General features: G+C 38.5%; 2 protein-coding genes across 3 annotated transcripts; both read left to right on the forward strand.

Annotated features, from left to right (window-relative positions):
* The first annotated feature begins 631 nt into the window (after positions 1–631).
* On the forward strand, positions 632–9198 carry LOC111777435 (uncharacterized). Of its 2 annotated transcripts, XR_002812394.2 has the most exons (15): positions 632–1079; positions 1293–1359; positions 2169–2275; positions 2463–2531; positions 2622–2676; positions 3915–3962; positions 4049–4206; positions 4301–4539; positions 4645–4735; positions 4854–4982; positions 5058–5211; positions 5306–5400; positions 8271–8386; positions 8528–8792; positions 8921–9198. XR_002812394.2 is itself a non-coding variant. In XM_023657034.2 (13 exons), the coding sequence occupies exons 1-13, from the start codon at positions 873–875 to the stop codon at positions 6284–6286; spliced, it is 1602 nt and encodes a 533-aa protein (XP_023512802.2). In that variant the 5' UTR covers positions 634–872; the 3' UTR covers positions 6287–6425. The 2 variants fall into 2 exon arrangements, 1 of the variants encoding a protein (XP_023512802.2); XM_023657034.2 differs by lacking the exons at positions 8271–8386; positions 8528–8792; positions 8921–9198 and adding an exon at positions 6104–6425 and having other exon boundaries at positions 634–1079.
* A 2049-nt stretch (positions 9199–11247) lies between these two features.
* Positions 11248–23174, forward strand: LOC111777388 (transportin-1). The gene is made up of 29 exons (XM_023656954.2): positions 11248–11683; positions 12121–12408; positions 12799–12888; positions 13066–13143; positions 13245–13325; positions 14007–14057; positions 14261–14346; positions 14795–14861; positions 14958–15014; positions 15096–15125; positions 15273–15332; positions 15444–15557; positions 16066–16179; positions 16396–16494; positions 18029–18154; positions 18234–18308; positions 18406–18477; positions 18590–18700; positions 19466–19549; positions 19983–20090; positions 20224–20325; positions 20423–20485; positions 20559–20633; positions 21593–21664; positions 21827–21951; positions 22079–22130; positions 22205–22273; positions 22354–22413; positions 22546–23174. Exons 1-29 carry the CDS (start codon positions 11501–11503, stop codon positions 22627–22629), a joined length of 2676 nt encoding a protein of 891 aa, XP_023512722.2. The 5' UTR covers positions 11248–11500; the 3' UTR covers positions 22630–23174.
* The last annotated feature ends 2713 nt before the right edge of the window (positions 23175–25887 follow it).

Consider the following 25887-nt stretch of genomic DNA (forward strand, 5'->3'; position numbering starts at 1 on the left):
CTTCAAATCAATTATTCACTATTTCACACGGTATTCTATTAGGGTATACTTAACCGGGTTTCTAACGAGCACGTATATTTGGATGACAAGGAGAGCAAGGTTTCTCTGGCGGGATTTTATGCTTGAAGGAAGAAAGGGCAACGAAAAACAACAAGTCTTTTGTTTTTTTAACGACGATGAGGGTAGTGATCTCCGTGGTTTAGTATCTCTATCGAGGCCAAACACCAACAAACGTTTACTCTGATGATTCTTCTTTCGAACAAAGGCGAGGAGTGGTGAGCTATAAATGTCCACAAGGCAAGGACGAGTTTCCATCCCTGCCTCTTATTTCAATCATCGTTCATATGAAAATCCTCTATTTATGCAAGTATCGAGATGGGTATTCCCTTAGGAATTTGCACGGATTAAATTTCTCGAACATATTTTTCTCCAATTCCTTTCTGTATATTTTCGTAAAATATTAATTTCTATTTTTTTAATAGATAATTATAAATTTTAATATAATTTCAATATCTACCTTACAATTAAAAAATATTTATTTAATTGGTAATTGATAAATAGGTAAAAAAAAAATATATATATATATATATAAGGCTTAATTTTGATATATACATCGGAAAATTGTAATTATTCATTGAGATAATTGAGAAATTAATCCATAAATCGACGGCATTTCATCTCTTCCACTCGATTACCAGGTCCGTTTTACAAGCGACAATCAGAGCTATGTGTCGAGCTGGTAGCCATAGCCAATCGCAAGATTTTTGTCTCTCCCGCGGAAGGAGTAGGCAGCGTTCAAGTCCGACAAATCTGGGGATAAGAACACTGGAAGTTACAGCACCAGCCGGAAGTACGAACTCGATCGCACAAAGATGATCCTGATTGGGTCTCCGTTGGGAATGGGAACCATCTCCTACAATCCCTTCTTCTCGAACAGATTGCGAAGTGGATTTTACAGCACAGCTCGTTCTAGGCACCGTCTCTGCGTTAATGGAGGAGAAGATCGAAAGAAGAAAAAGGTCGTCGTCGTCGGCTCCGGCTGGGCTGGCCTTGCCGCTGCTAATCACCTCTGCAATCAGGTTCTATTTGTTATATTACCTATATGATTTGAAGGAAAGGGAGAAGAAGAATCTTAAATTAGTTTATCAATCCATACTAGCTACTGTTTTGATGCTATTTATGTGTTCAATTGAATGGTGAATAGATGATTTGGTTAAAGTTTATGTGTTCAATTGAATGGTGAATAGATGATTTGGTTAAAGTTTATGTGTTCAATTGAATTTCCATTTCAGGGATTTGATATCACTGTTCTTGAACCCGGCAATGATTATGGTGGTGCTGACAATCATGGAATTCGTGGTAATAACCAAATGTGTTTGTTTAGGATCGCTTTAGTAACGTTCTTGATTCTGGCTTATTTTTCACAAGAAATGAGAATGTTAAAAGTTACCACAGAAGCACTGAATATGTTGTTCTTATAGATATATATATATATATGCTTCTTTGACTTATGTTTTAACCATTCAAGCCCACTGCCAGTAGATATTGTTCTCTTTGGACTTTTCCTTGTAAGGAATGTTTCGTTCTCCTCTCCACCCGAGGTGGGATCTCACAATCCACCCCCATCGGGTCTCACAATTCATCTTCTTTTTGGGGCCTAACGTTCTCATTAGCATTCGTTCCTTTCTCCAATCGATGTGGGATCTCACAATCCACACCCCCTTCGGGACCCAACGTTCTCGCTTGCACACCGCCCGTTGTCCATACCCTTCGGGGCTCAGCGTCCTCGCTGACACAATGCTAAATATCTCGCTCTGATACCATTTGTAACAACCTAAGCCCGCCGCTAACAGATATTGTCCTCTTTGAACTTTCCCTTTTGGGCTTCCCCTGTTTTTAAAATGCGTCTGCTAGGGATAGGTATCCACACCCTGTAAAAAATTTTCGTTCCCCTCTACAACCGATGTGGAATCTCACAATCCATTCCCTTCGGGGCTCAGCGTCCTTGCTGGCATTTGTTCTTTTCTCCAATCGACGTGGGATCTCACCTATATTTAGGATTTGCTATGCTGACATTCGTTCTTTTCTCCAATCGATGTGGGATCTTGCATATGTTTAAGATTTGCTATATACTCTGGTGGTCATGGTAACGTTTCTTCTTGTTGTAGGTTACTGGCGTCCCTACAAGAACATATTTGGCCTCGTTGATGAGCTTGGTATCACTCCTTTCACAAACTGGACAGCACCTGCTCATTATTCAGCTGATGGATTGGAGGTAGATAATAGCTTCTTTAATCATTAATAAAATACTAAGATTCTCTGATTAATAAGATTAATTTCCAGTAGTCCCAAGTTTCTTCTCAGTCCATGCACATCTTATGTGTTCGTTGATCCGATAATTAATTAGTTTCGAGTTTTGCTTCTTTGAATTGTGTCGTGACAGTGATGCAGTTCTTGTGTAGGTAAAATTTCCAATATTTCAAGATGTGCCTCAACTGCCAACTCCTCTCGGAACCTTATATTATACAGAAGTATGGATGACTTCAATTTTTCATGTCTTCAAACTGACTGTATAGTTTAAATGGCCTGATGGAAATTTCTTTTGGTCGTTTTGGTCACAGTTTCTCCAACTCCCGTTGTTGGATCGCTTATCGTCACTTCCTTTGATGGCTGCAGGTACATTTCTTTCACAGGTCATTCGATATCGATATCTATATGTCACATTGTAACGAAAAATCTAACATTGAAGATGAAATTTCCAAATGGAGCATAGTTCAATTGGTGAGGTAATATTGTTTTGACCAAAAGGTTCGACTTCCCACTTTTCGTGTTGTTAAACCCAAAAAAGACATTAGAAATGGAATTAGGACGCCCAAGTCCACTGCGAGCAGATTTTGTCCCTTATGGCTCGTTACGTAACGCCATCAGTCTGATTTTAAAACGCATCTGCTAGGGAGAGGTTTCCACACCCTTATAAGAAATGCTTCGTTCCCCTTTCCAACCAATGTGGGATCCAACAATCCACCTCCCTTGGGACCCAATATTCTTGCTAGCACACCGCCCGGTGTCATACTATTTGTAATAGTTCAAGCCTACTACTAGCTCATATTGTTTGCTTTGGATCATTACAAATCGTCGTCAGCCTTACGGTTTTAAAACGCAACTACTAGGGAGAGATTTATACACCTTTATAAGGAATGCTTTCTCTCTCCAACCGATGTGGGATCTCACAATCTTTTGTAATAGTTGAAGCCCACATGTAGCAGATATTGTTCACTTTGGCTCGTTACGTATCGTCGTTAGCCTCACTGTTTTAAATGCATCTACTAGGGATAGGTTTCCACACCCTTATAAGGAATACTTCCCCTCTCCAACCGATGTGGGATCTCACAATCCACCCTCTTGGGGGCCCAGCATCCTCGCTGGCACACTGTCAGGTGTCTCGCTCTGATATGATTTGTAACAGTCCAAGCCCACCGCTAACTGATATTGTTCGCTTTGGCTCATTACATATCGTCGCCAGCCTCATAGTTTTAAAACGTGCCTGCTAGGGAGAGGTTTCCACACCCTTGTAAGGAATGCTTCGTTTCGCTCTCCAACCGGGATTTCACAACTCTTTCCACCCACCCTTGTAAGGAATGCTTCGTTTCGCTCTCCATCCAGGATCTCACAACTCTTTCCACCCGCTAGTTTCTAGTATGGTCTCTTGTGTAAAAATGAACATATAATGTTGGATTTTTCTCTAATTTAATAAGTTCAGCATGGATCTTGTTCATGGTGATTACAATCCGTTTAATGTCCAAATGCATACCAAGAACAGCACACTAACTTCTAATGCATTCTATGTTCCTATCATTGGAGGTCAAAGCAAAAAACATATTTCTTATAGCGGGTTTTGCTGTGTTTTGTTTCAGTGGTTGACTTTGACAACACGGATCCAGCGTGGAGAAAATACGACTCAAGTAATATCTTTGTCACCTGTGTAGACTCTTGATATTGGACTAACATGAATTGAAGCGTCTGATCAATAGCTGTTTCTCACGGATAGTTACCGCCCGGGAGCTATTCAAGCAGTTCGGCTGTTCGGGAAGGCTCTATAGTAGCATACTCAATCCATTGCTTCAAGTAGGACTATTTGCTCCAGCCGAGCAATGCAGTGCTGCAGCAACCTTGGGAAACTTATACTATACTATCCTTGCTCACCAGGTTTGGGGAATCAAATTCCTATTACCAACATTCCTACTTCTTCTGTCGCTAATTATGTCGATCGTTTGTACTCTAAACTCGTGAATACACGCAGAAAGATTTTAATCTAGTCTGGTGTCGTGGAACTGTTAAAGAGAGAATTTTCCAGCCATGGATTGACTTGCTGGAAAGCAAGGGATGTAAATTTGTTAGGAGGAGCAAAATCACAGATGTAATTGTAGATGATGATACAAATCGTCTCTCGGACGTTTTTTGTGGCGGAAAAAGATACGAGGCCGATGCAGTTGTTTTCGCTGTCGGAATTTCTATACTTCAAGAACTCGTTCGTAATTCGTATGGTCTTGTCTCCTTTTAAGCTGCTGCATATTCATCATTGTTACTAGCTTTTGGTATGTGTTTATAACTAGTTTGGTTTTCCTTGTTCTTTGTTCTGTTTAGGGCAGCATTACAAACAAAAGAGGAGTTCCTCAAGGTTTTGAACTTAAGAACAGTTGATATGCTGACTGTTAAGCTTTGGTTTGACAGAAAAGTAAGTAAAATGAAACGAAACCAATTTCTTCGATCAAACGACGAAGAATAAGAAACGTATCTTTACACTCTTACTGAAGGAGTCGATGTGATGGACGTCTTACTACAATGTTAAACAGGTTAATATTCCGAATTCGAGTAATTCTTGCTCGGCGTTGGATAATTCATTTGGGTGGAGTTTCTTCGACTTGAATGCCATTCAAGACGAACACAAAGATGAATCAGTTACAGTCTTGCAAGCTGACTTTGTGAGTATAAGAATATCCTCTCCTTCCACTGGTTTATAAGATTTCCTTTTTAATAGTCATTTTTTTCATGAGCAGTATCATGCCAACGAGCTGATGCTGCTGAACGAAGAAGTTATAGTCGAAAAGGTGAAATCTTACCTCTCAACGTGCGTTAAGGACTTCGAGAATGCCATCGTAGTGAAGAAGGAAATCGGAAAGTTTCCAGCAACATTGACTCACTTCTTTCCTGGTATGTAAGATTAGAACTTACATTTGGTTCAAATTCTTCTGCCACTCTGTTTGAAGTTTTTTGTTTCATTTGTGGCTGTCTGATTCTCCAAAAGGTTCATACAAGTACCGGATGTACGGGTTCACATCGTTCTCAAATGTATTCATGGCCGGAGACTGGATCATAAACCGTCATGGTTCGTGGTCACAGGTCGGATATCTACAAGTCTTTCCTTTGCTGATATATGATAGGATCATTTTGTTTTAGATTTGTTGTGAGATCTTACATCAGTTGGAGAGGGGAACGAAGCATTCCTTATAAGGATGTGGAAACCTCTCCCTAGCAGACACGTTTTAAAACCATGAGGCTGACGGCGATATGTAACGGGCCAAAGCAGACAATATCTGTTAGCGGTGAGCTTGGACTGTTACAAATGGTATCAGAGCCAGACACCAAGCAGTGTGCCAGCGAGGACGTTGGCCCTCAAGGGAAGGTGGATTGTGAGATTCCACATCGGTTGAAGAGGGGAACGAAACATTCCTTGGGTGTGGAAACCTCTCTCTAGCACACACGTTTTAAAACCGTGAGACTGACGGCGATACGCAACGGGCCAAAGCTGATAATATTTGTTAGCGGTGGGCTTGGGCTATTATAAATGGTATCAGAGCCAGACACCGGATGGGTGTGCCAGCGAGGATGTTGGCCCTCAAGGGAGGGGGATTGTGAGATCCCACATCGGTTGGAGAGAGGAACGAAACATTCCTTATAAGGGTGTGGAAACCTCTCGCTACGTGTTTTAAAGCCGTGAGACTTACGACGATACGTAACGGACTAAAGCGGACAATATTTGTTAGCGATAGACCTGGGCGGTTAGTTGATAGTTTATGATTTTGAATGATTTATGGTTGGACAGGAGAAAGCATATGTGACTGGTCTTGAGGCTGCAAATAGAGTAGTGGATTTTGTTGAAGAAGGAAGCTTTGCGAAAATTGTACCAGTAGAGGAGGATGAGCCTCACGTGGAGGCTCTTCGTGGTCTCAACAGAAGGATTGGTGAGATTAGATCCCAACTCCCATTGGACGGCTTCTTCCTCTAATGATCCAATAGAGACAATAAAATTTAACCTTAATAATTCTTATAGTTTGGAGAATAAGTGCGCATGTCGAGGTGGAAAGATTCAAATATTTGACCTATTAGTCGTGATATATGCATAAACTAGTTATAATAGTTTAAAATAGCGGGTATCATAAAACATTTCCAATTTTAGAAACGTTAATGATGTTGTGAGATCCCACATCGGTTGGAGAGGGGAATGAAACATTCTTTATAATGGTGTGGAAACCTCTTCCTATTATACGCATTTTAAAATTGTATGGTTAATAATGATACGTAATAGGCCAAAGTGGACAATATTTGTTAGCGGTGAGCTTGAACGGTTACAAATGATATCAGAGGTAAACATCGGGTAGTGTGCCATTGAGGATACTGGGCCCCAAGGATGGTAGATTGTGAGATCCCACAGATGGAGAGGGGAACGAAACATTCCTTATAATGGAGTGAAACTTCTCCCTAACAAACACATTTCAAAACTGTGAGGCGGACGGTGATACATAACGAAAAAAAACACTCTTATAATGGTGTGGAAACTTCTTACTAACGTAAAATTGTACACGTTTTAAAATTGTTTTTTTTTTTTTTCTGAATAATAAATATTTTAGAAACACTCCGATTTGCGCCGTTACATTATCTACCGGGCCCGCTGGTGGCGACCGGCGGTTGTTGCAATAGTATTCCTTGCGGCAATAGTTACCCTCTGATCGATGCTACCGCCACGGGAGTCGCCTAGTTGTATGCTCATTGGTGCCGACATGCCGATCTCCTGAGACTCTGGTTTGCATCTTCTAGGGCTTTCTTTATGTTTAGCGTACTGGATAATTAGTGATCGCTTCACTTCTTTGATTACCTCTATCTATATCGCCGATGAGCCATGAAAATTCGCTTTTAGATCGACATTATTGAATTTCATTCAAGACGACGGCCATAGCAACTACTAATATCAGTTCTAATTCTACCTCACGGAAGCTTATTTGCTGCTAGATTATGGATCTAGATGTAGCGTAGGTTCTTATAGATCTCAATCATTTTGAGTTCGAGGAAGGAGAGTAGGCCTCGAACTTCAATCGCATGTGTATTGGAAGTCCGTAGAGAGCGAGATTCTCAGAGTTCGGACAGGATGAATTGTAAGTGGTCCATTGATGGACCGGAAAACTCAAAGTAGAGATTTGACGATGCTCACGAACTGAGAAAAAAATTAGTTCACTTTCGAAACCTTGAAGTTCATGGGAAACTGTGATTCTTCTGTATGTACTTGTCTATAATTTCTGGAGGCATTCTTACGGACTTCCATTGCCGTATGTACGTGTGTCATCGATTCCTTTGTTTTCTTTCAGTACTGGGATCATATTTGGAACCTCTCACCATTACAAAATGCAATCGAGTTCTGTTTTGTTGCTTTGGTTGAGTAAAACTTCTCGATTTTGTGCTCTGATTTCACAGTTAAGGCAAACAGGCTGTGAAGAACCAAAAAACTGAGTTGTTTCTCATTAATCAACCTCAGATATAGCAAGATTGACATGATTAAAATACTCCTCTGGGTCTGAGAAAGTTGTTCTGCTTAAGATTTTGGTGCTTATGAGATTTTTTTTCCCTTTGGACCAAAGCTGACTAGCATGATTTGTGCTAAAACACCCTTCCCTTGTGGACCTAATTGCCTTTTTCATCATTATCATCTGCTTAAGTTGTATGTACTTTAATTGATTTTGATAGTTCATTCACAGTTCTGAGTACTCTACTGGCTCCCTCTCAAATTGATACTTACCAATATTCATATCGTTTTGATTCTCATTTTCTCAGGTATCTTGTTTTGATCTGTAAACTTTGTACAAAATTTTGTTGGTTTCTTTTGTAGCTTGTTAAATGAAAGTGTTTGAAAGTATAGCAAATGAACAAGAAAGATCACATCATCACATCATCACATCATCACATCACTTATTACAATTCAATAAAGTGCTTGTCTACAGGGAAAAAGGCGAGAGAGCGGATGGAAATCTGCAGGTAATTACACTTGGATGTTCAGAGCTATGAAAGCTTAGCTCTCCCTCCCCAGAGACATTAAAAGATAAAAGGGGAAAAAAAGGTACAGATTTGCAGTCTCCTATTCCTACTTACATCACATCAAATGTATTACTGTCATCACTGCCATCACTGCCATCAGTGCCTTGTGCTTCCCCTCTCTTCCTTATCCTTTCTCTCTCTCTCCTTTGATTTTCCCTTACAGGTATGATAAATGAAGCCTTTTCAAGCTGCAGGTCACTCCCAACCCAACTAACAGTCATCATGCAACTCCCAAACCTTCTACAGCTTTAATGGCAGGCTTTTGTAAGAGAAAAAAGTTGAGGCTATGTTTGGCAGTCCCACTTATTTTGTCTAAAACGAGTTGTGCCACTGCCACCCTCTATGGATGCTTGGTTGTTACTCACTAATCCACCGAAAGAAGGGTGAATCAATGTAGATACTGTTGTAAGGACGGCGGCAAACCAGAGGTTAGTATTCAAACAAACTCTTGTATTTTTTTTTTTTTTTTTTGCATAATTTTTATTAGATCTTACATCAGAGTTGAACTAAATATTTTTCATAATGATGTCAAAACCGCATTTTAAAACTTTGAAAGGAAATTCAGAAGGAAAAACTCAAATAGAAAAATATCTGGTAACGGCGGGCTTAGGCTGTTACAAATAGTATCAGAGCTAGGCACCGGACAATGTGCCAATGAAGAAGTTGAACCCTGGGGTGGACACTAGGCGATGTGCCAGTGAGGATGCTGGACCCATGTCGGGTGGTGAGAGGAACAAAACATTATAATTGTATGGAAACCTCTTCGTAGAGGACAATATCTACTAGCGGTGACTTTTGTTTAATCCTTGCCTTCTTGTACTTTATGTCAATCGTTCCTTCCAAATCTGATGAAAAAGCTCTTTTGCTTTCTACTTTTGCCATGCTTGAGATTTTTAATTCAAGTCTTTAAGTTCATAATCTCGAAATTTTAATATATCATTGGATGTTAATTCAGATTTGTAAAGCCCAATTTTTGTGCCTCAAGTTTGTCTTTAAATTTTATCCATAGTCACGACACACCCTCGTCGCCTTCCCACGCACGTCGCCCCCATCTCTCTGTTCTCTCTTCAAACGATCAAGGATCTTTCTACCTCATGCGGTTTACGACAGCAATGTTGAATTCGACAAGCTCTCTCTCCCTCCTTTGGGATTTTTAGTTGTATGCGAGACCCACATGACTTTATGTGAGATCCCACATTAGTTTGAGAGGAAAACGAAACATTTCTTATGAAGAGTGTATAAACCTCTTTCTAGTAGACATGTTTTAAAACTTTGAGGGAAAGTCCAAAGACGACAATATATGCTAGCGGTGAGATTGAACTATTACATTTTGGTCATGTTTTCATTACTACCCACCTGACCCCGATGAGGCCACGACGTCTAGAGCTGCAATTCCCTCTCTTCCACGTGTTGTTACCATCGTGTTGGACAAAGCAGCGGCGCAACCTTGCAGACATCCATCGGCACTCGATTCACGACCCCCCACGCTCAAGTGAAATACAAAAATGAACTAGCAAGGACTCTAGCTAATAATTTAGAGTCACGTCGCTCCGATCCTTTTGGAATTTGATTATAAAGTGCTCTAAATTAGTTAACCTCATCAGTATTCATTATGTTTAGGTTCAAATTTGAAGACAAAATTAGGTGACATCAAGTTAGTAATCTTTAAGTAAACGATTAGGTTGGACCAAGAACTTTTTAGTAGAATCATTAGTTTTTTTTTTAGTTTGCAGTTAATGTAAATTATTTTATAGTTGGAACTGAATTTATTGCTTGGATTATTTGAAAAATAAAGCCATACATAACGAGAATAAAATAAGTATCCATGTCGGGATGAATGAAATATCGTCTATATTATATCGTCTACCGTTAGATTGTATAAGAAATTTTAATGATTAAATTATTATTTTTTGCAAAAGGAATTACATATTTTTAAATATTTTATAAAACTTCCAATTATTATTTATATATATATATTTTAAATTAAAACATGTAAAATACATAAAATGGAAAGCTAAAAATCTTATTAATTCTTAGAAAGTTTTTTATTATAAAATTAAAATTTCAAATTACAATAAGTTTTTTGATTATGAAACTGTAATTATTTTTGGGTAAAAACAAACCGTCAAAAGTTGTTATTAATAAGAGAAATAGAGAGATTTGAACTTTTGAGCTATGAATGAAATATAAAATACATTTTCATAACTAGTTGAGTTATTATCGGTGTAACTTATATTTCTTAATTATAACATTTAGTTTTAATATATTTGTCATGAGTGTCTTTGGTTCGATCAAGGCTCGAGAAGATCCAATGAAAGAAGGTGACTTGGGTGGGGTTTGCGACTACCATGTTACGATAACTTGTGTACGAGCACAACATAGTTAATATATATCAAACGAAAAAAAATTAAGCTGTGAAATCTCACATTAGTTAGAGATGAAAACGAAGCATTCCTTATAAGTGCATGAAAACCTCTTCCTAACATACACGTTTCAAAAGCACAAGGTTGATGACAATACGTAACGAGTCAAAGCGGACGATATTGGACACCAAGAACGTTACGCCTTCAAGAGGGTAGATTACGATAAGGGTGTGAAAATATTTTCCTAACAAATGCATTCTAAAATCTATACAAGATATCCGACTATCCAACCTCCTCGAATCCTTCGTGAGGTCGAGTAACTCACAATAATAACACTTAAACTAAATTTTAGAATCGACCCAGAAAAAAAAAATTGAAACTTTTTTAAAATCACGAGAAAAACATTAGTAGAACAATACAAAGTGATGTTCATGTTCTTCAATTTGCCAAAGAAAATGTTGAAAAGCTCCATTGTGCTAAAGTTAAAAAGACAGCGGAATTGTCGAATTTTCGTCGACTCCAATCATTTTGACGATACTGTCGCTCACGCCTGATATCTTAACCCGACCCACCTATATAATTCCATCTCTTTCTTCCCTCACCGGCCGCTTCCAAAAATTCTTTTATCCTAGTTCTTAATTTTTTTCTATTCAACCAAATTTCGGCTACGTCCCTTAGAACCCTTTACTTTACTGTCTACACTTTTCATTTGATTTCCAGTTTTGCTTGTTTATTGTGTTTGTTATTTGGTTCTAATCAACCAATCGATTGACATGGCGGCGAGTGCATCTTGGCATCCACAGGAGAATGGGTTCAACGAGATCTGCGGCTTACTCGAGCAGCAGATTTCTCCTTCTTCAAATTCTGATAAGTCCCAGATTTGGCAGCAGCTTCAGCAATACTCCCAGTTCCCTGACTTCAATAACTACCTCGCTTTTATTCTTGCGCGCGCTGAGGTTCTTCCACTTCTCTTTTTGCGCTTTTGTTTAAATGTTCTTGCAATTCGCTTATTGGGTATTCATGGGATTGGTTGGATTGGACCGTGTGCTTCTTGAGACTTCTGGGTTTGACAGAGATTGTAGAGTTGGGATTAATTTGTGGGTTCTTGGTGGATTCTTATTCTAATTTGTTGCAACCGATCGGCTAAGCTTTGCTCTTGACTTCAGTTAATTGCGAGTAGCATTTTTAATTAGTTTGCTATCTGTGCTCTGTTCCACACGGACACACCCACACACTAAAACTGAAACAGTGGAAGCTAAGTGGTGGGTTCAATCAATGTTTGATCACAGGCTTTTCTGAATCATGGTTGTATTTAGATTTAGCCTGTCATGTATTTGCAATATTCTAGGTTTGAAATTAAGAAATTGAGTTGATATATTGGAACTTTCTGCAGGGTAAATCAGTTGAGGTTCGACAAGCTGCTGGCTTGTATCTGAAAAACAACCTTAGAACTGCATACAAGTCGATGACTCCTGCATTTCAGCAATATATTAAAACTGAACTGTTGCCATGTATGGGAGCTGCAGACAGACATATCAGGTCTACGGTCGGGACGATCATCAGTGTCGTTGTTCAACTAGGCGGAATATTGGGGTGGCCTGAGTTGTTGGAAGCACTTGTAAGATGCTTAGACAGTAAAGACCAGAATCACATGGAAGGTGCCATGGATGCTTTGTCCAAGGTCTTACTTTCTATCCTAGAATCTTACCTTGTCGATTTTTAAGAGGATTAAATGCAAGGACTAAAATTCTGGTCATATAATTGTTCATTCTATATATTATACAAGTTTGGTGAAGTTCAATGCTTAGATTAGACTGCCCCTTGAGGGAGGGTTGTGTTGTTTGTTAATTGAATAATTTGGTTCTGGCAGCCTTAAAATTTTGATATTTTGGTTCATACTAGAATCAAGTATGCTAGGCCTTCAGTTTTAAAGTTTTTTATGCAACCTCTCTTAATGAAGATCTGCAGTATAGCTTTATATTGAATTCATTTTGTAGCGTTTTGAAACGTAGGTGTGTGTTAACAAGCTTTGACATTTCTATGTATATGTTCTTTACAATTTTTGGCTTAGATTTGTGAAGATATACCTCAAGTGCTTGATTCAGATGTACCCGGATTGCCTGAACGCCCAATCAACATATTTCTTCCTAGATTTTTTCAGGTATGGTTAGCTTGTATCGTCTTGTTTCGTATCTATTTTTCTACTTATAGTTACCACTGACTCAATTGGCATTGTAACATTATCTACCTAGAGCCGTCAAGTTCTTTCAGTTCATTTTTTCATTTTTACCTGTTAAAACTCTGTCTCCCGACTCGTGGTTGGGTTTTCTTTGAGCAGTTTTTTCAGTCGCCGCACGCTACATTGAGAAAACTTTCGTTGAGTTCTGTGAATCAATACATTATGCTGATGCCCACGGTAAGTATCGAGTGTGTGATGAACTTTCTCATTTTGCTTATTTTGAACCTTGTTCTGGTCTTTATGTTGATAGTTGTTGTTTACAATATATATGATTGCAGGCCCTATATATATCCATGGATCAATATCTTCAAGGTTTATTTGTTCTTGCTAATGATCCTACCTCGGAAGTGCGAAAGCTGGTTAGTGTTTTATTCTAAGTGCGTGTAGACTATGTATTATTATGGCTGCTTAATCATGGGTGACCTGTTTTGCCTTTTCGTCGAGAGAAATTTGATACGAGGAGATTGATGCATTCTTCTCAATGTGATCTTTAATGCAAAATATATCTCTTGTAAATTTAAAAAATACAGCTTTAACTCTCTCTTATCCAATTGGAGAAGTTTTTTTGTAGACTATTTGGATCGGTTTCTTTTTTGTATAAATTTACTTTCTTAGATTGTTAGGTCGACATTGTTGATTCTTAAGCTCCCGAAAAAATTTGGCGTTATTTTTGTGTTTTTGATGTCTCTTTGTTTATAATTGGAATTTACTCGTCTAATGTCCATATGGTGGGCTTTGTTTATAATTGGAAAAAGTTTTACACCCATATGGTGGGCTTAGAGTAGTTTAATTTTAAGTTTTGATTCAATTGAATTTACGGTAAGAATGAACTTAAGCTTTTGGGTTGATTGACGGTTTAACATGGTGTCGGAGCAGAAGATCATGTGTTCTTCTAACCTCGTTAGTGTCGTTTCGAACCTAATAAATATCAATCTTCATGTGTTGCCACAAGTAAGGGAAAGTGCTTAAGCTTTTGGGTTGATTCGTGATTTAACGAGTAATTTTCATTCTCTTCTTTTCTTTGCATATATGTCATACAGGTTTGTCAAGCATTTGTACAGCTAATTGAAGTACGCCCAACTTTCTTGGAGGTTGGTTTCATATTTGCTCCTTGTTTGGATTACGTACCAAATTTTAATCATTTCCTGCCTTTTGTGCCTCGGACGCAAAAAATGAGTCGGCTTCTGTCTAGTTTCTTCTTTTTCCAGACATCTAATTTTGTCGTTCTTTAAACTACATTAATATCTTTTTTGCTGCATTTCTTGAAAAAACTGTTTATCATGTGATTTTGCAGCCACACCTGCGGAATGTGATCGAATACATGTTGCAAGTCAATAAGGATGCTGACGAGGAAGTTTCACTTGAAGCGTGTGAATTTTGGTAATCGCATCTTTTAAACTATACACCTCTGTGTCTGTCTTAACTATACAGCCCAAGTCTACCTTAGCAGATATTGGCTCTGATACCAATCTGTCACGACCCGATTTTCGAGGCTTTGAAACTCGGACAGTGACCAAAAAGACAAAAGCGAAAACAAACGAAAATAAAAGACCTGACTTGCAAGGAGAAACCTCTCATGTGAAATGACGGTAGATAAGATGTAATTACGAAATGGAAAATGGAGAAGATAATTTATCCCAAAATAAAGCTTCTTCCGCTTATTGTCGTTGTAAATCATGACCCTTATTGTCCTTGGCCTTTGAGACCGCTAATGGACGACGACTCCTTTTTAAAATCCCCCCCCCCCCCCCCCCCCTGTAACCTAATGAATACTTGTGTTGGTTATTTTCTTTGTTAAACCTGTTTCATTTTAAGTTATGCTTGGCAGGTCTGCATATTGTGATGCTCAATTACCTCCAGAGAACTTAAGGGAGTTCTTGCCACGTTTAATTCCAGTACGGCCCATGCTCACACAAATATTTTCTTTCTTTTGATACCTTGTTGTTGAGACATTTGTAATGCTTTTCATGTGCACATTTCAACTTCTGTAGGCATTATTGTCAAATATGGTGTATGCTGATGACGATGAATCGCTTCTTGAGGCCGAGGTGAACTGTCATACTTAATTTTTTTTATGATTGCTAATTAGTATGGTTCATGATGTGTCTTCCTTATACTCGTTTTTACAGGAAGATGGATCTCTTCCAGACCGAGAGCAGGTATGATCTTTTTTCTTCATTGTTGATTTCGAAGAGCATAAGGGGGAAATAACAGTGTTTCACCACCTTGATGTCTTGATGAATTACGTGCTATTTACTTACCAGCGTCATCTTTATTATTATTTTGCTGGTTTTTTTTCCCTGCAGGATCTAAAACCCCGTTTCCATTCGTCAAGATTACATGGATCAGATAATGCAGAAGATGATGTACGTTGTGTTAATATTTTTCTTATTGTTGGCTTATTGGTTTCAATCAACAGATAAAGTCTTCTAGTATGTTTTATTTTCCTCTAATATAAACATCTTTGCATAATTCAGGATGATGACATCGTAAATATATGGAACTTGCGCAAATGCAGTGCTGCAGCTCTTGATATTCTCTCAAATGTGTTTGGGGATGAAATTCTTCCTATATTGATGCCTATTGTTCAGGTAGGCAAATAATCGAGCCAAAGAAGCCGAACCTCTGTCGTGGAATATTTCCTTTCATCTTCTTTCCTTCGCTTACCTTTCACTGTTTTCGTTCTATTTTCTTTTGTTTCATCAGTCGGTCAGGACATCCACTGTGAACTTTATCTTGTATTATCCGTTCTTCCAGTTATGTGCCGTTTTATTTATTTTCTTCCCCACAACTGTTATCATAGGTATTGTTGCTTTTGTGATGTGCTTGTCCAAAGCTGCTTTTGCCTAGCAGTTTAATCCCTTGAATGAGTTTTAGATTTCTGTTTATTTACCGAAGCAATGGCATGATTTGTATATTCATTAATGACGTTCTTCATTAATATCGGCCTTGTTCTCGTTCTTCATTACTAAGGGAATTGTAAGTTCTATAGACTTATTTGGGTTTGGTATATTGCGCCCAAGAATTCCTCCTAGTTTTAATTTCTTCCTTGTTAGATGTTTTATTCTGATATATGAACCTTTCCGAGACGCGTATTAGGTCCATTTGTCAACGAATAGTGATGAAGCCTGGAAAGAAAGGGAAGCTGCTGTATTGGCTCTTGGTGCCATAGCTGAAGGTTGCATTAGTGGACTTTATCCTCATCTGCCTGAGGTGATATATTATATGTCTTTAATCAGCCATTGTTCATGTTGATATGATTTCTCGTATCTCAATTAAGTTTCTTAAACAAATCCTGCTCATTGTTTTTAATAGGTCCATTTCCTATAATTGGCATATTGCAGTATCTTATAGCTTCATGTTGCTCATATTGCTTGCTTTCTGACCTGTGAAGTCGAAATATTCTATAATTCGTGTTTTTGTTTGCAGATTATCACATTTCTCATTCCTCTTTTAGACGATAAATTTCCTTTAATAAGGAGCATATCTTGTTGGACGCTTTCTCGTTTCAGCAAGTTCATTGTGCAGGTATGTGTTCATGAGTGTTTAGTTTATTTTATTTTCAATATTTATGTAAATTTTATTCAAATTTGATATCCTCCATCGGTTGGGGAGGAGAACAAAACACCATTTATAATGGTGTGGAAACCTCTCCCTAGCAGACGCATTTTAAAAACCTTGAGGGTAAGCCCGAAAGGGAAAGCCCAAAGAGGACAATATCTGCTAGCGGTGGGCTTGGGCCGTTACAAATAGTATCAGAGCCAGACACTCGACGATGTGCTAGCGAGGAGGCTGTTCCCCGAAGGGGGGTAGACATGAGGCAATGTGCCAGCAAGAACGTTGGGTTCTGAAGGGGGTGGATTTGGTGGGGGTCCCACATCGACCGGAGAAAGTAACGAGTGCCAGTGAGGACACTATGCGTTGAAGGGGGGTGGATTGTGATATCCCACATCGGTTGGGGAGGAGAACGAAACACCCTTTATAAGGGTGTGGAAACCTCTCCCTAGCAGATGCGTTTTAAAAACCTTGAGGGTAAGCCTGAAAGGGAAAGCCCAAAGAGGACAATATCTGCTAGCGGTGGGCTTGGGCCGTTACAAATAGTATCAGAGCCAGACACTCGACGATGTGCTAGCGAGGAGGCTGTTCCCCGAAGGGGGGTAGACATGAGGCAATGTGCCAGCAAGAACGTTGGGTTCTGAAGGGGGTGGATTTGGTGGGGGTCCCACATCGACCGGAGAAAGTAACGAGTGCCAGTGAGGACACTATGCGTTGAAGGGGGGTGGATTGTGATATCCCACATCGGTTGGGGAGGAGAACGAAACACCCTTTATAAGGGTGTGGAAACCTCTCCCTAGCAGATGCGTTTTAAAAACCTTGAGGGTAAGCCTGAAAGGGAAAGCCCAAAGAGGACAATATCTGCTAGCGGTGGGCTTGGGCCGTTACAAATAGTATCAGAGCCAGACACTCGACGATGTGCTAGCGAGGAGGCTGTTCCCCGAAGGGGGGTAGACATGAGGCAATGTGCTAGCAAGGACGTTGGGTTCTGAAGGGGGTGGATTTGGTGGGGGTCCCACATCGATCGGAGAAAGTAACGAGTGCCAGCGAGGACACTATGCGTTGAAGGGGGGTGGATTGTGATATCCCACATCGGTTGGGGAGGAGAACGAAACACCCTTTATAAGGGTGTGGAAACCTCTCCCGTTTTAAAAACCTTGAGGGTAAGCCTGAAAGGGAAAGCCCAAAGAGGACAATATCTACTAGCGGTGGGCTTGGGCCGTTACACTACTATACTTCTTTTTCTAAATTGTGGTAATATTAATCCTGTGGTTTGCTTATTCCATGTCAAAATAGAAAACTTTTAGTGATATTTTTGGGGATCAAAGTTGAAATATTTAGAATGCTTAGAGAAGACTTGTGTGGCTGTGGAATTCTGCTGTTATAGTATACAAGAATGGACAAAATTAGGGCCCCTGAGAATATGAACTATTTGATAGTGTTCTCATGGGACTTTTAGAAGCATGACTTGGATGTGTATCATACTTCACTTTTTCCCCCATCTTAGGGCATTGGAACACAGCAAGGTTACGAACAATTTGATAAAGTTCTCATGGGACTTCTACGAAGATTATTGGACAATAACAAGAGGGTGCAAGAAGCTGCTTGTTCTGCTTTTGCAACGCTGGAGGAGGTTCTTTCATTGAAACTTCATTTTCTCTGCTAATGAATTATCCCTATATAGTTCATGATGGGGGTTTAGTAACTTGCAGGAAGCTGCAGAGGAGTTGGCGCCACATTTGAAAAATATATTACATCACCTAATATGTGCTTTTGTGAAGTATCAGGTATCCTAAGAATAGTATGATGCTCTGTTTCTTTCTGGATTGAAGGCTTTCTTCTCTTTGAGCTTGTATGTATTTGACTTGTATACATGTTATCCAGAGACGGAATCTACGGATAGTGTATGATGCTATTGGAACCTTAGCAGATGCTGTTGGAGGGGAGCTGAATCAGGTAACACATTAGTTTTGATGCATTTGTAGGCCAGCAACTTGTTGAGTGCAGTTTTGATATTCTGCATTTAGTACTTCAAAAACTGATTTCGTTTTATTTGTCATGATTGCAGCCTGTTTATCTTGATATTCTCATGCCACCATTAATTGCCAAATGGCAGCAACTTTCTAACTCAGATAAAGATCTTTTTCCGCTGTTGGAGTGCTTCACGTCTATAGCACAGGTCTCTATTCGTGTTTTGGTTGATTGGCTCGTTGTTTTTTATGAGTACTTACATTTGTTTGTATTTCCGTCTGTGAGATCCCACATCGTTGGAGAGGGGAAACTTCTCCCTAGTAGACGCGTTCTAAAACCGTGAGGCTGACGGTGATACGTAATGGGCCAAAGTGGATAATATCTGCTAGCGGTGGGTTTGGGCTGTTACAAATGATATCAGAGCCAAACACTGGGCAGTGTGCCAGCGAGGACGCTGGGCCCTGAAGGGGGGTGGATTGTGAGATCCCACATTGGTTGGAGAGGGGAACGAAGCATTCCTTATAAGGGTGTGGAAACCTTTCCCTAGTAGACGCGTTTTAAAACCGTGAGGCTAACGGCGATACGTAACGGGCCAAAGTGGACAATATTTGCTAGCGGTAAGTTTGGGCCGTTACAAATGGTATCAAAGCCAAACACTGGGTAGTGTGCCAGCGAGGATGCTGGGACATGAAGGGCGGTGAATTATGAGATCCCACATCGGTTGGAGAGGGGAACAAAGCATTCCTTACAAGGGTGTGGAAACCTCTCCCTAGTAGACGCGTTTTAAAACCGTGAGGCTGACGACAATACGTAACGGGCCAAAGCGGACAATATCTGCTAGCGGTGGGTTTGGGCCGTTACACCCACAATTCTCATTTGACAAATTATTGAAACGCTATTCAGAACAGTTGGTAAAGCTGTGCAGTACCTAATTATATTACCAAAGGTCTTTAATTTCGTTTCCTTTTTCTAGGCTTTGGGGACTGGATTTGCCCAATTCGCTCAGCCTGTGTATCAGAGATGCATAAGCATTATTCAGACCCAACAAATGGCAAAGGTTTGCCTGATTATTGAATTTCAATCAATACTTACTTAATTCCCCTTAATGAAAGCTTTCGTTTGCTCTTCGTTTCTCTGTGCTTCTTTATGACATAATATAATGAAGGTGCTTAAGCTTTATCTCATACTTGTGCTTAGCTTTCTTTATTAATCGACCATGTTATCCTCTTCACCTCTTTTAAAATAATGCAAAGAAGGTCCTCAGTAGTTTGAGAAGTGCAGAAACATGTCTTGATCTTAATTTATCGTTCTTCTCTCTGAACTGAGTGTGCAATATGTTCACTCCCGTGTTTGTACTAAGTGTCTTAGGCTGGTTGGTCCTTGATGATATGCGCGGTTACGTTTTAACTATAGCATTTATCACTGCTAACCGCAATTCTATACTTGTTTGATTCATCTTCTTAAGATGTCGACTTGATTTTCTATTGCAGGTCGATCCTGTTTCTGCCGGGGTTCAGTACGATAAAGAGTTCATTGTATGCTGTCTCGATCTTCTTTCAGGACTTGCGGAGGGTCTTGGCAGTGGGATAGAAAGCTTGGTAATTAAATTCGAAACGAACCAGTTGCCTTTAATTAAAATTGAAATACGACTGCTCTCTTCTAGTAGTAATCGAACCATGACAATATATTCTGAACTTGCTTTCGTGTCACATTTCATGGATTTTCCATCAGGTTTCTCAAAGCAACCTGAGGGACTTGCTCCTGCAATGTTGCCTGGATGAAGCTTCTGATGTCCGGCAGAGTGCCTTTGCATTGCTTGGGGATCTTGGAAGAGTAAGCATTTGGATTGAAAAAGTTGCTCCTTCTTCCGTTGTTGGAATTTTATTATTCTTCTGTTGTGTTTATGGCTTATTTATATTTTTGTGGTTAGGTATGCCATGTTCATTTGCAACCACGTTTGTCGGAATTTCTAACCGCTGCAGCGAAGCAACTGGTAAATGAAACGATTTATGGTTTTCGTTTCTGATTTGAAGTTGTTTTATTCGTCTTATACTTCGACTGCACAGGATACTCCTAAGCTGAGGGACATTGTTTCTGTGGCAAACAATGCCTGTTGGGCAATTGGAGAATTAGCTGTTAAGGTATGTGTAGACTTTCATATGCATAGTACCGGATATTGAGCTTGTATGGCTATATGTCTTCACACATCCTTCTTATTGTGACTATTCAAGTCTATGTTTGGCATTGGGATAAAGATCATGTGTTGAAGAAGGTAGGGATTTTTAAAAAAAGAAAATAACTTATCGTGGGATCCCACGTCGGTTGGAGAGGGGAACGAAGCATTGCTTACAAGGGTGTGGAAACCTCTCCCTAGCAGACGCGTTTTAAAACCTTGAGAGGAAGCTTAGAAGGGAAAGCCCAAAGAGGATAATATCTACTAGCGGTGGGCTTGGGCTGTTACAAATGGTATCAGAGTCCGTCACTGAGCAATATGCCAGCAAGGACGCTAGGCCCTCAAGGGGGGTAGATTATGGGATCCCACATCGGTTGGAGAGGGGAACGAAGCGTTCCTTATAAGGGTGTGGAAACCTCTTCCCAGTAGACTTGTTTTAAAAACCTTGAGGGAAAGACTAGAAGGGAAAGCCCAAAGAGGACAATATCTGCTAGCGGTGGGCTTGGGCTGTTACAAATGGTATCAGAGCCAGTCATCGGGCGATATGCTAGCGAGGACGCTGGGCCCCCAAAGAGGGTGGATTGTGATATCCCACATCGGTTGGAGAGGAGAACGCAACATTCCTGACAAGGGTGTGGAAACCTCTCCTTAGCAGACGCATTTTAAAACCTTGAGGGGAAGCCTAGAAAGCAAAACCCAAAGAGGACAATATCTGCTAGTAGTGGGCTTGAGTTATTACATTTATACATGCAAGTAACTTATGTAATGCATCCGATGTTAAAAGAAAGAACTCGTTATGCTAAAACGTTATGATGATTAAGATTTAGAATTTCTAGTCTTGCCTTGCACGAACCACATTAATCTTTTTCGTGGCAAATGAATTTTCAAGCAGTTATTTTACATTATTTGAAACTGTTATTGATTTAGGTACACCAAGACATTTCTCCTGTCGTTTTGACCATGATTTCAAGCTTGGTCCCGATTCTTCAACACGCACAGGTGACGGTCCTTTTCTTTTACACGTACAGAATAACATGTCTCATTATTTATGTATTATGGCACTGATAAGCCTCGTGTTCGATGGCATATGGCACTGAATGTGTGTGTGTGTGTATTTAACAGGATCATCATTGTTTAGTTTCATTTCTTTGTGCTATGCAGGAGCTAAATAAATCTCTAGTAGAAAATAGTGCAATTACTCTTGGAAGGATTGCATGGGTTTGCCCTCAGCTAGTGTCACCACATATGGAACATTTCATGCAACCATGGTGCACTGCTTTATCCATGTAAGGTTCTCTACGATATCGATGTCGTTTTAAATTGATATAGTTACACCCAAGACACGAAACCACAACCGTTACTGAAAGTTAAAATTTACGAGACGCTGGGTTAAGATTTTCATCATATTGGCAGGATACGTGATGACGTAGAAAAGGAGGATGCTTTCCGAGGTCTTTGCGCTCTGGTAAGGCTCTCGAGTTCGTCGCAAGTAGTATATATCTTTCTGATTAATAATCATTATGCCTTTGTTACTTTCAGGCTAAATCAAATCCATCCGGAGCTCTAAGTTCACTTGCTTTCATGTGCAAAGCCATTGCGAGTTGGCATGTAAGCATCGAAACTTTGTTTATCGATATCGACATCGCTCGATCTTTTCTTCCTAAGCTGAGCTTATTTATTACCTGCAGGAAATAAGGAGTCAAGATCTTCATAATGAAGTATGCCAAGTTCTGCAAGGCTATAAACAGGTTGGTAACTAAACCAATTCTAAGGCAAATATTGTTTAAATCGTTGGTATCGAACGAAAGTTCGAATTCTGGAGTACGTTATAAACTGGTGGAGTTCGTTTATGTATGTTCGTATGAATGTCGATTTGGCAGATGCTGAGAAATGGTGGGTGGGAGCAGTGTATTTCTTCTCTAGAACCATCTGTGAAGGAGAAACTATCAAAATATCAAGTATAGGATGATGATGATGTTTATCACTCAAATATACGCTTCAAATCGTCTCGAAACCAACGGTCGTTTTGTGCGTTGTCTGTGTGTCGCTCTCGTGATTGAAGATAAAAATTGCACATCCTTTAAGGTTTACACAGGTTGAGACAGCACTAGGAATGAAGCAGCTGAAGTGAAGTGAAGTGAAGTGGGGCAATGTTGTACAGTGGTGGGATAGGTTGAGATAGTGTGGTGTCCTTGTAGTGTTCTTCCCAATCCTTTCCCTTTTTTCGAGTACTCATTCTGTCTGGATTCGTTATATCGATCGATTTTGGAGCGCGACGGTTTGCATTACAGAAGTGATATGGATTGGATAGAGTCGATGAGAATGTTTTCGTTTCGTTTTTAGTTTTGTGATTTTGGTCCTATTGTTTTTCCATTGATGAATAGGACTATAGGCTTTTTATGAAGAAGGATAGAGGAGTTGTTCTTGCTAGATTTAGCAGCAATAAGGAATACTGTGATGTACTATAAGTTTTCTTATTTAATTAAAACTATATCGTCTTTGTAATTCATCTCTATCGGAGCAAGAGCCCTTCCCCTCAGGACCTAACCCGGGGCTCCAGTCTCTGACCTCGGGGGCTCCTCGAGTGGGGACCTTCTTCTTAAGTTACGAGTAGCAGCAGCAGTGTAGCTGGTTGAGTTGAGTTGAGTTGTCAAGTTTTGTTGTTTTTTTTTTTTTAATTATTTAAAAAATCATACTTATTCATAATACATATTACGTTAATAAACAAAATTTTATAAAATTCAAATATCAAACCTTCATAAATCAAAATTCATTTCTAATATCTGAAATGTCTCTTCGAATAATCTTAGGAGTAGGGTTGAGTTGTAACCTTATTTTTGAATTAGCAACTCGCAAACCAACTCAAATTTTTTGAGTTTTTTTCAATTTTTCAAAAAATTAACTCAACCCAAATCGGAAGAGAAAGTTTAACACATCAAAATTTTTTGGAATGAGTTGAGTAGTTGATGTTAGGAGTGTACATAACCTGACAACCTGGACCAACTTAACCTGAACTATAAGGGATGAGTTGGGTTTGTTAGGAGTGTACATTCAACCTGACAACCCGAACCAATCCAACCTGAACTATAAGGGATGGGTTAGGGTTGGATTAGCATTTCGGGTAGAGTTGGGTTCATTTTTCTAAACCTGAACTGATTGGAGCTTGACGAGGGAGGAATGGGTTGGATTGGATTAGCATTTCGGGTAGGGTTGGGTTCATTTTTCTAAACCCGAACTGATTGGAGCTTGAAGGCAAGGATATACATTTTCTTCTAGCTCTCTAACAAGGTCACACATATTGCGATTAAAATATTTTAGAGTATTTTTATTTTTGTTATATACCACACATTTAAACTAATCATTTTTATTATTTATTTAATTTGATGATCCATCCTTATATATTTTTTTTGCTTTAACTAATTCTCAATAAATGTCGGTATTTAGCTGTATTTAGTTTTATAACAATGTTTAGCTGTATTTAGTTTTATAACAATGTTGAACTATATTAATATGTTATAATTTTCGCTCGTTGTTTTTTTTTTATTGATTTTAAATATATTTTATCTAAGATTGTATCCGAATAATTATAAAGGGTGGATAAATAAAACTTTAAATTTTTTTTGACAACTTACAACCCAACCCAAATTTTTTTGGGTTGCGGGTAGATTGTGAAAATTTTCGGGTTGGGTTGGTTACCAATTCAACCGATCTCAATTTTTGAGTTGGGTAAAAAAAAATCTCTCAACCCAATCCAAACCGACCAATACACCCCTAGTTCATATTAGTCTGATTCTTTGAGTCATTGTACAAAAAAAAAAAAAAAAAAAAAAAAAAAAAAAAAAAAAAAAAAAAAAAAGCTTAGGAATAATGTATATAAGGTAAATTTTAAAAAATAAAATAAAAAAAAAATTAAATTTTTATTTCAATCTCTTTCAAAACGTGTAAAATGATAATCCAAGGATTTTTAAGTACTTTATCTATCTCCAAATTACAAATATACACGTGTTTATTAATATATTTTTTCGCAAGTAAAACCTTTAATTATTTAAGTATCTCTTTCAAATTCCTTCCTCGATCTTTCCAAAAATATATATATATATATATATATATATATATATATATATATATATATATATATATATATATATAAATAATAATAAAAGAAAATCGGTTCAAACACTTGTCCACAAACTATTTGTCGGAGAAACCTATGATCACAATCATAATAATCTTATGTTACAAAAATTATATTTAATTAAATGTCAAATTCAAATCCATTTTCAACTTAGAAAATAATAAATATAAAATAGAAATGTTCATACGATGCAAAAACCGACCAGTTCGGACTACTCAATCCAAACCATAAAAGATTGGGTCTGGTTAACAAAAATTCGATTTGAATTGGGTTGAATTTTTTTGAAAATTAAAAATTCGAATCGGTTCACTAGTTAATTATTTTTTGGTCGGGTCAACACGACCAACCCAAATAGAGTTACTATCAACAATATTCAACTTTACTTTTAATATTATTACGAAGATGAAAAAAATATATTTGACGTTTGTATTCTTTGGTCTTGAACTCGCTTCTCGCTCGAGAATGAATGTTTGTATACTCTTCGATGACATGCTCCTTTGAGTGCACAATTGTTCCTTAGTTGTGCTTGTCTGATCTACTATAGCTACTCGATCTCGATCAAATGGCTTTGGATCTGTCTCTACATCTGGAATATCTTCGATATTAGTCATGTTTTGTGACTAGTAAATGTTTGATACTTCAGTTTATGATGGATAAATATGATTTTTTTAATAGTTAAAAAAAAAAAAAAGAACAACCCGACAACCGAACCCAACCTAACTCTCTGACTCAACTCGAAAATAGAGAGTTGAGTTAGGTTGTAAACTCTATTCGAGTTGCTCAAGTCAGCAACTCAACCAACTCGAAAATTAAAGTTAGTGTAAAAGATTTTATCACCCCCAACTCAATTTAATTTGTGTACGTTCTTATTAAAAAATATATAATTGTGTCGTATTTAAAATTATACGCAAAATAAAACCACCAACTTTATATAGTATTTGTTTTAAACATATAGTTAAATTTTATTATAATCTTTACATCAATGCTATATTGGACAAGTTCTTATCTAAACACGTATTAAATATCAAGCTTTTTACATTAAGATATTGGAAATAATAATGCATTTATAAATTAGAGTAAGCAACTT

Source organism: Cucurbita pepo, chromosome 16, assembly GCF_057944985.1.
Source record: "Cucurbita pepo subsp. pepo isolate OVF chromosome 16, ASM5794498v1, whole genome shotgun sequence".
Classification (NCBI taxonomy): Eukaryota; Viridiplantae; Streptophyta; class Magnoliopsida; order Cucurbitales; family Cucurbitaceae; genus Cucurbita; species Cucurbita pepo.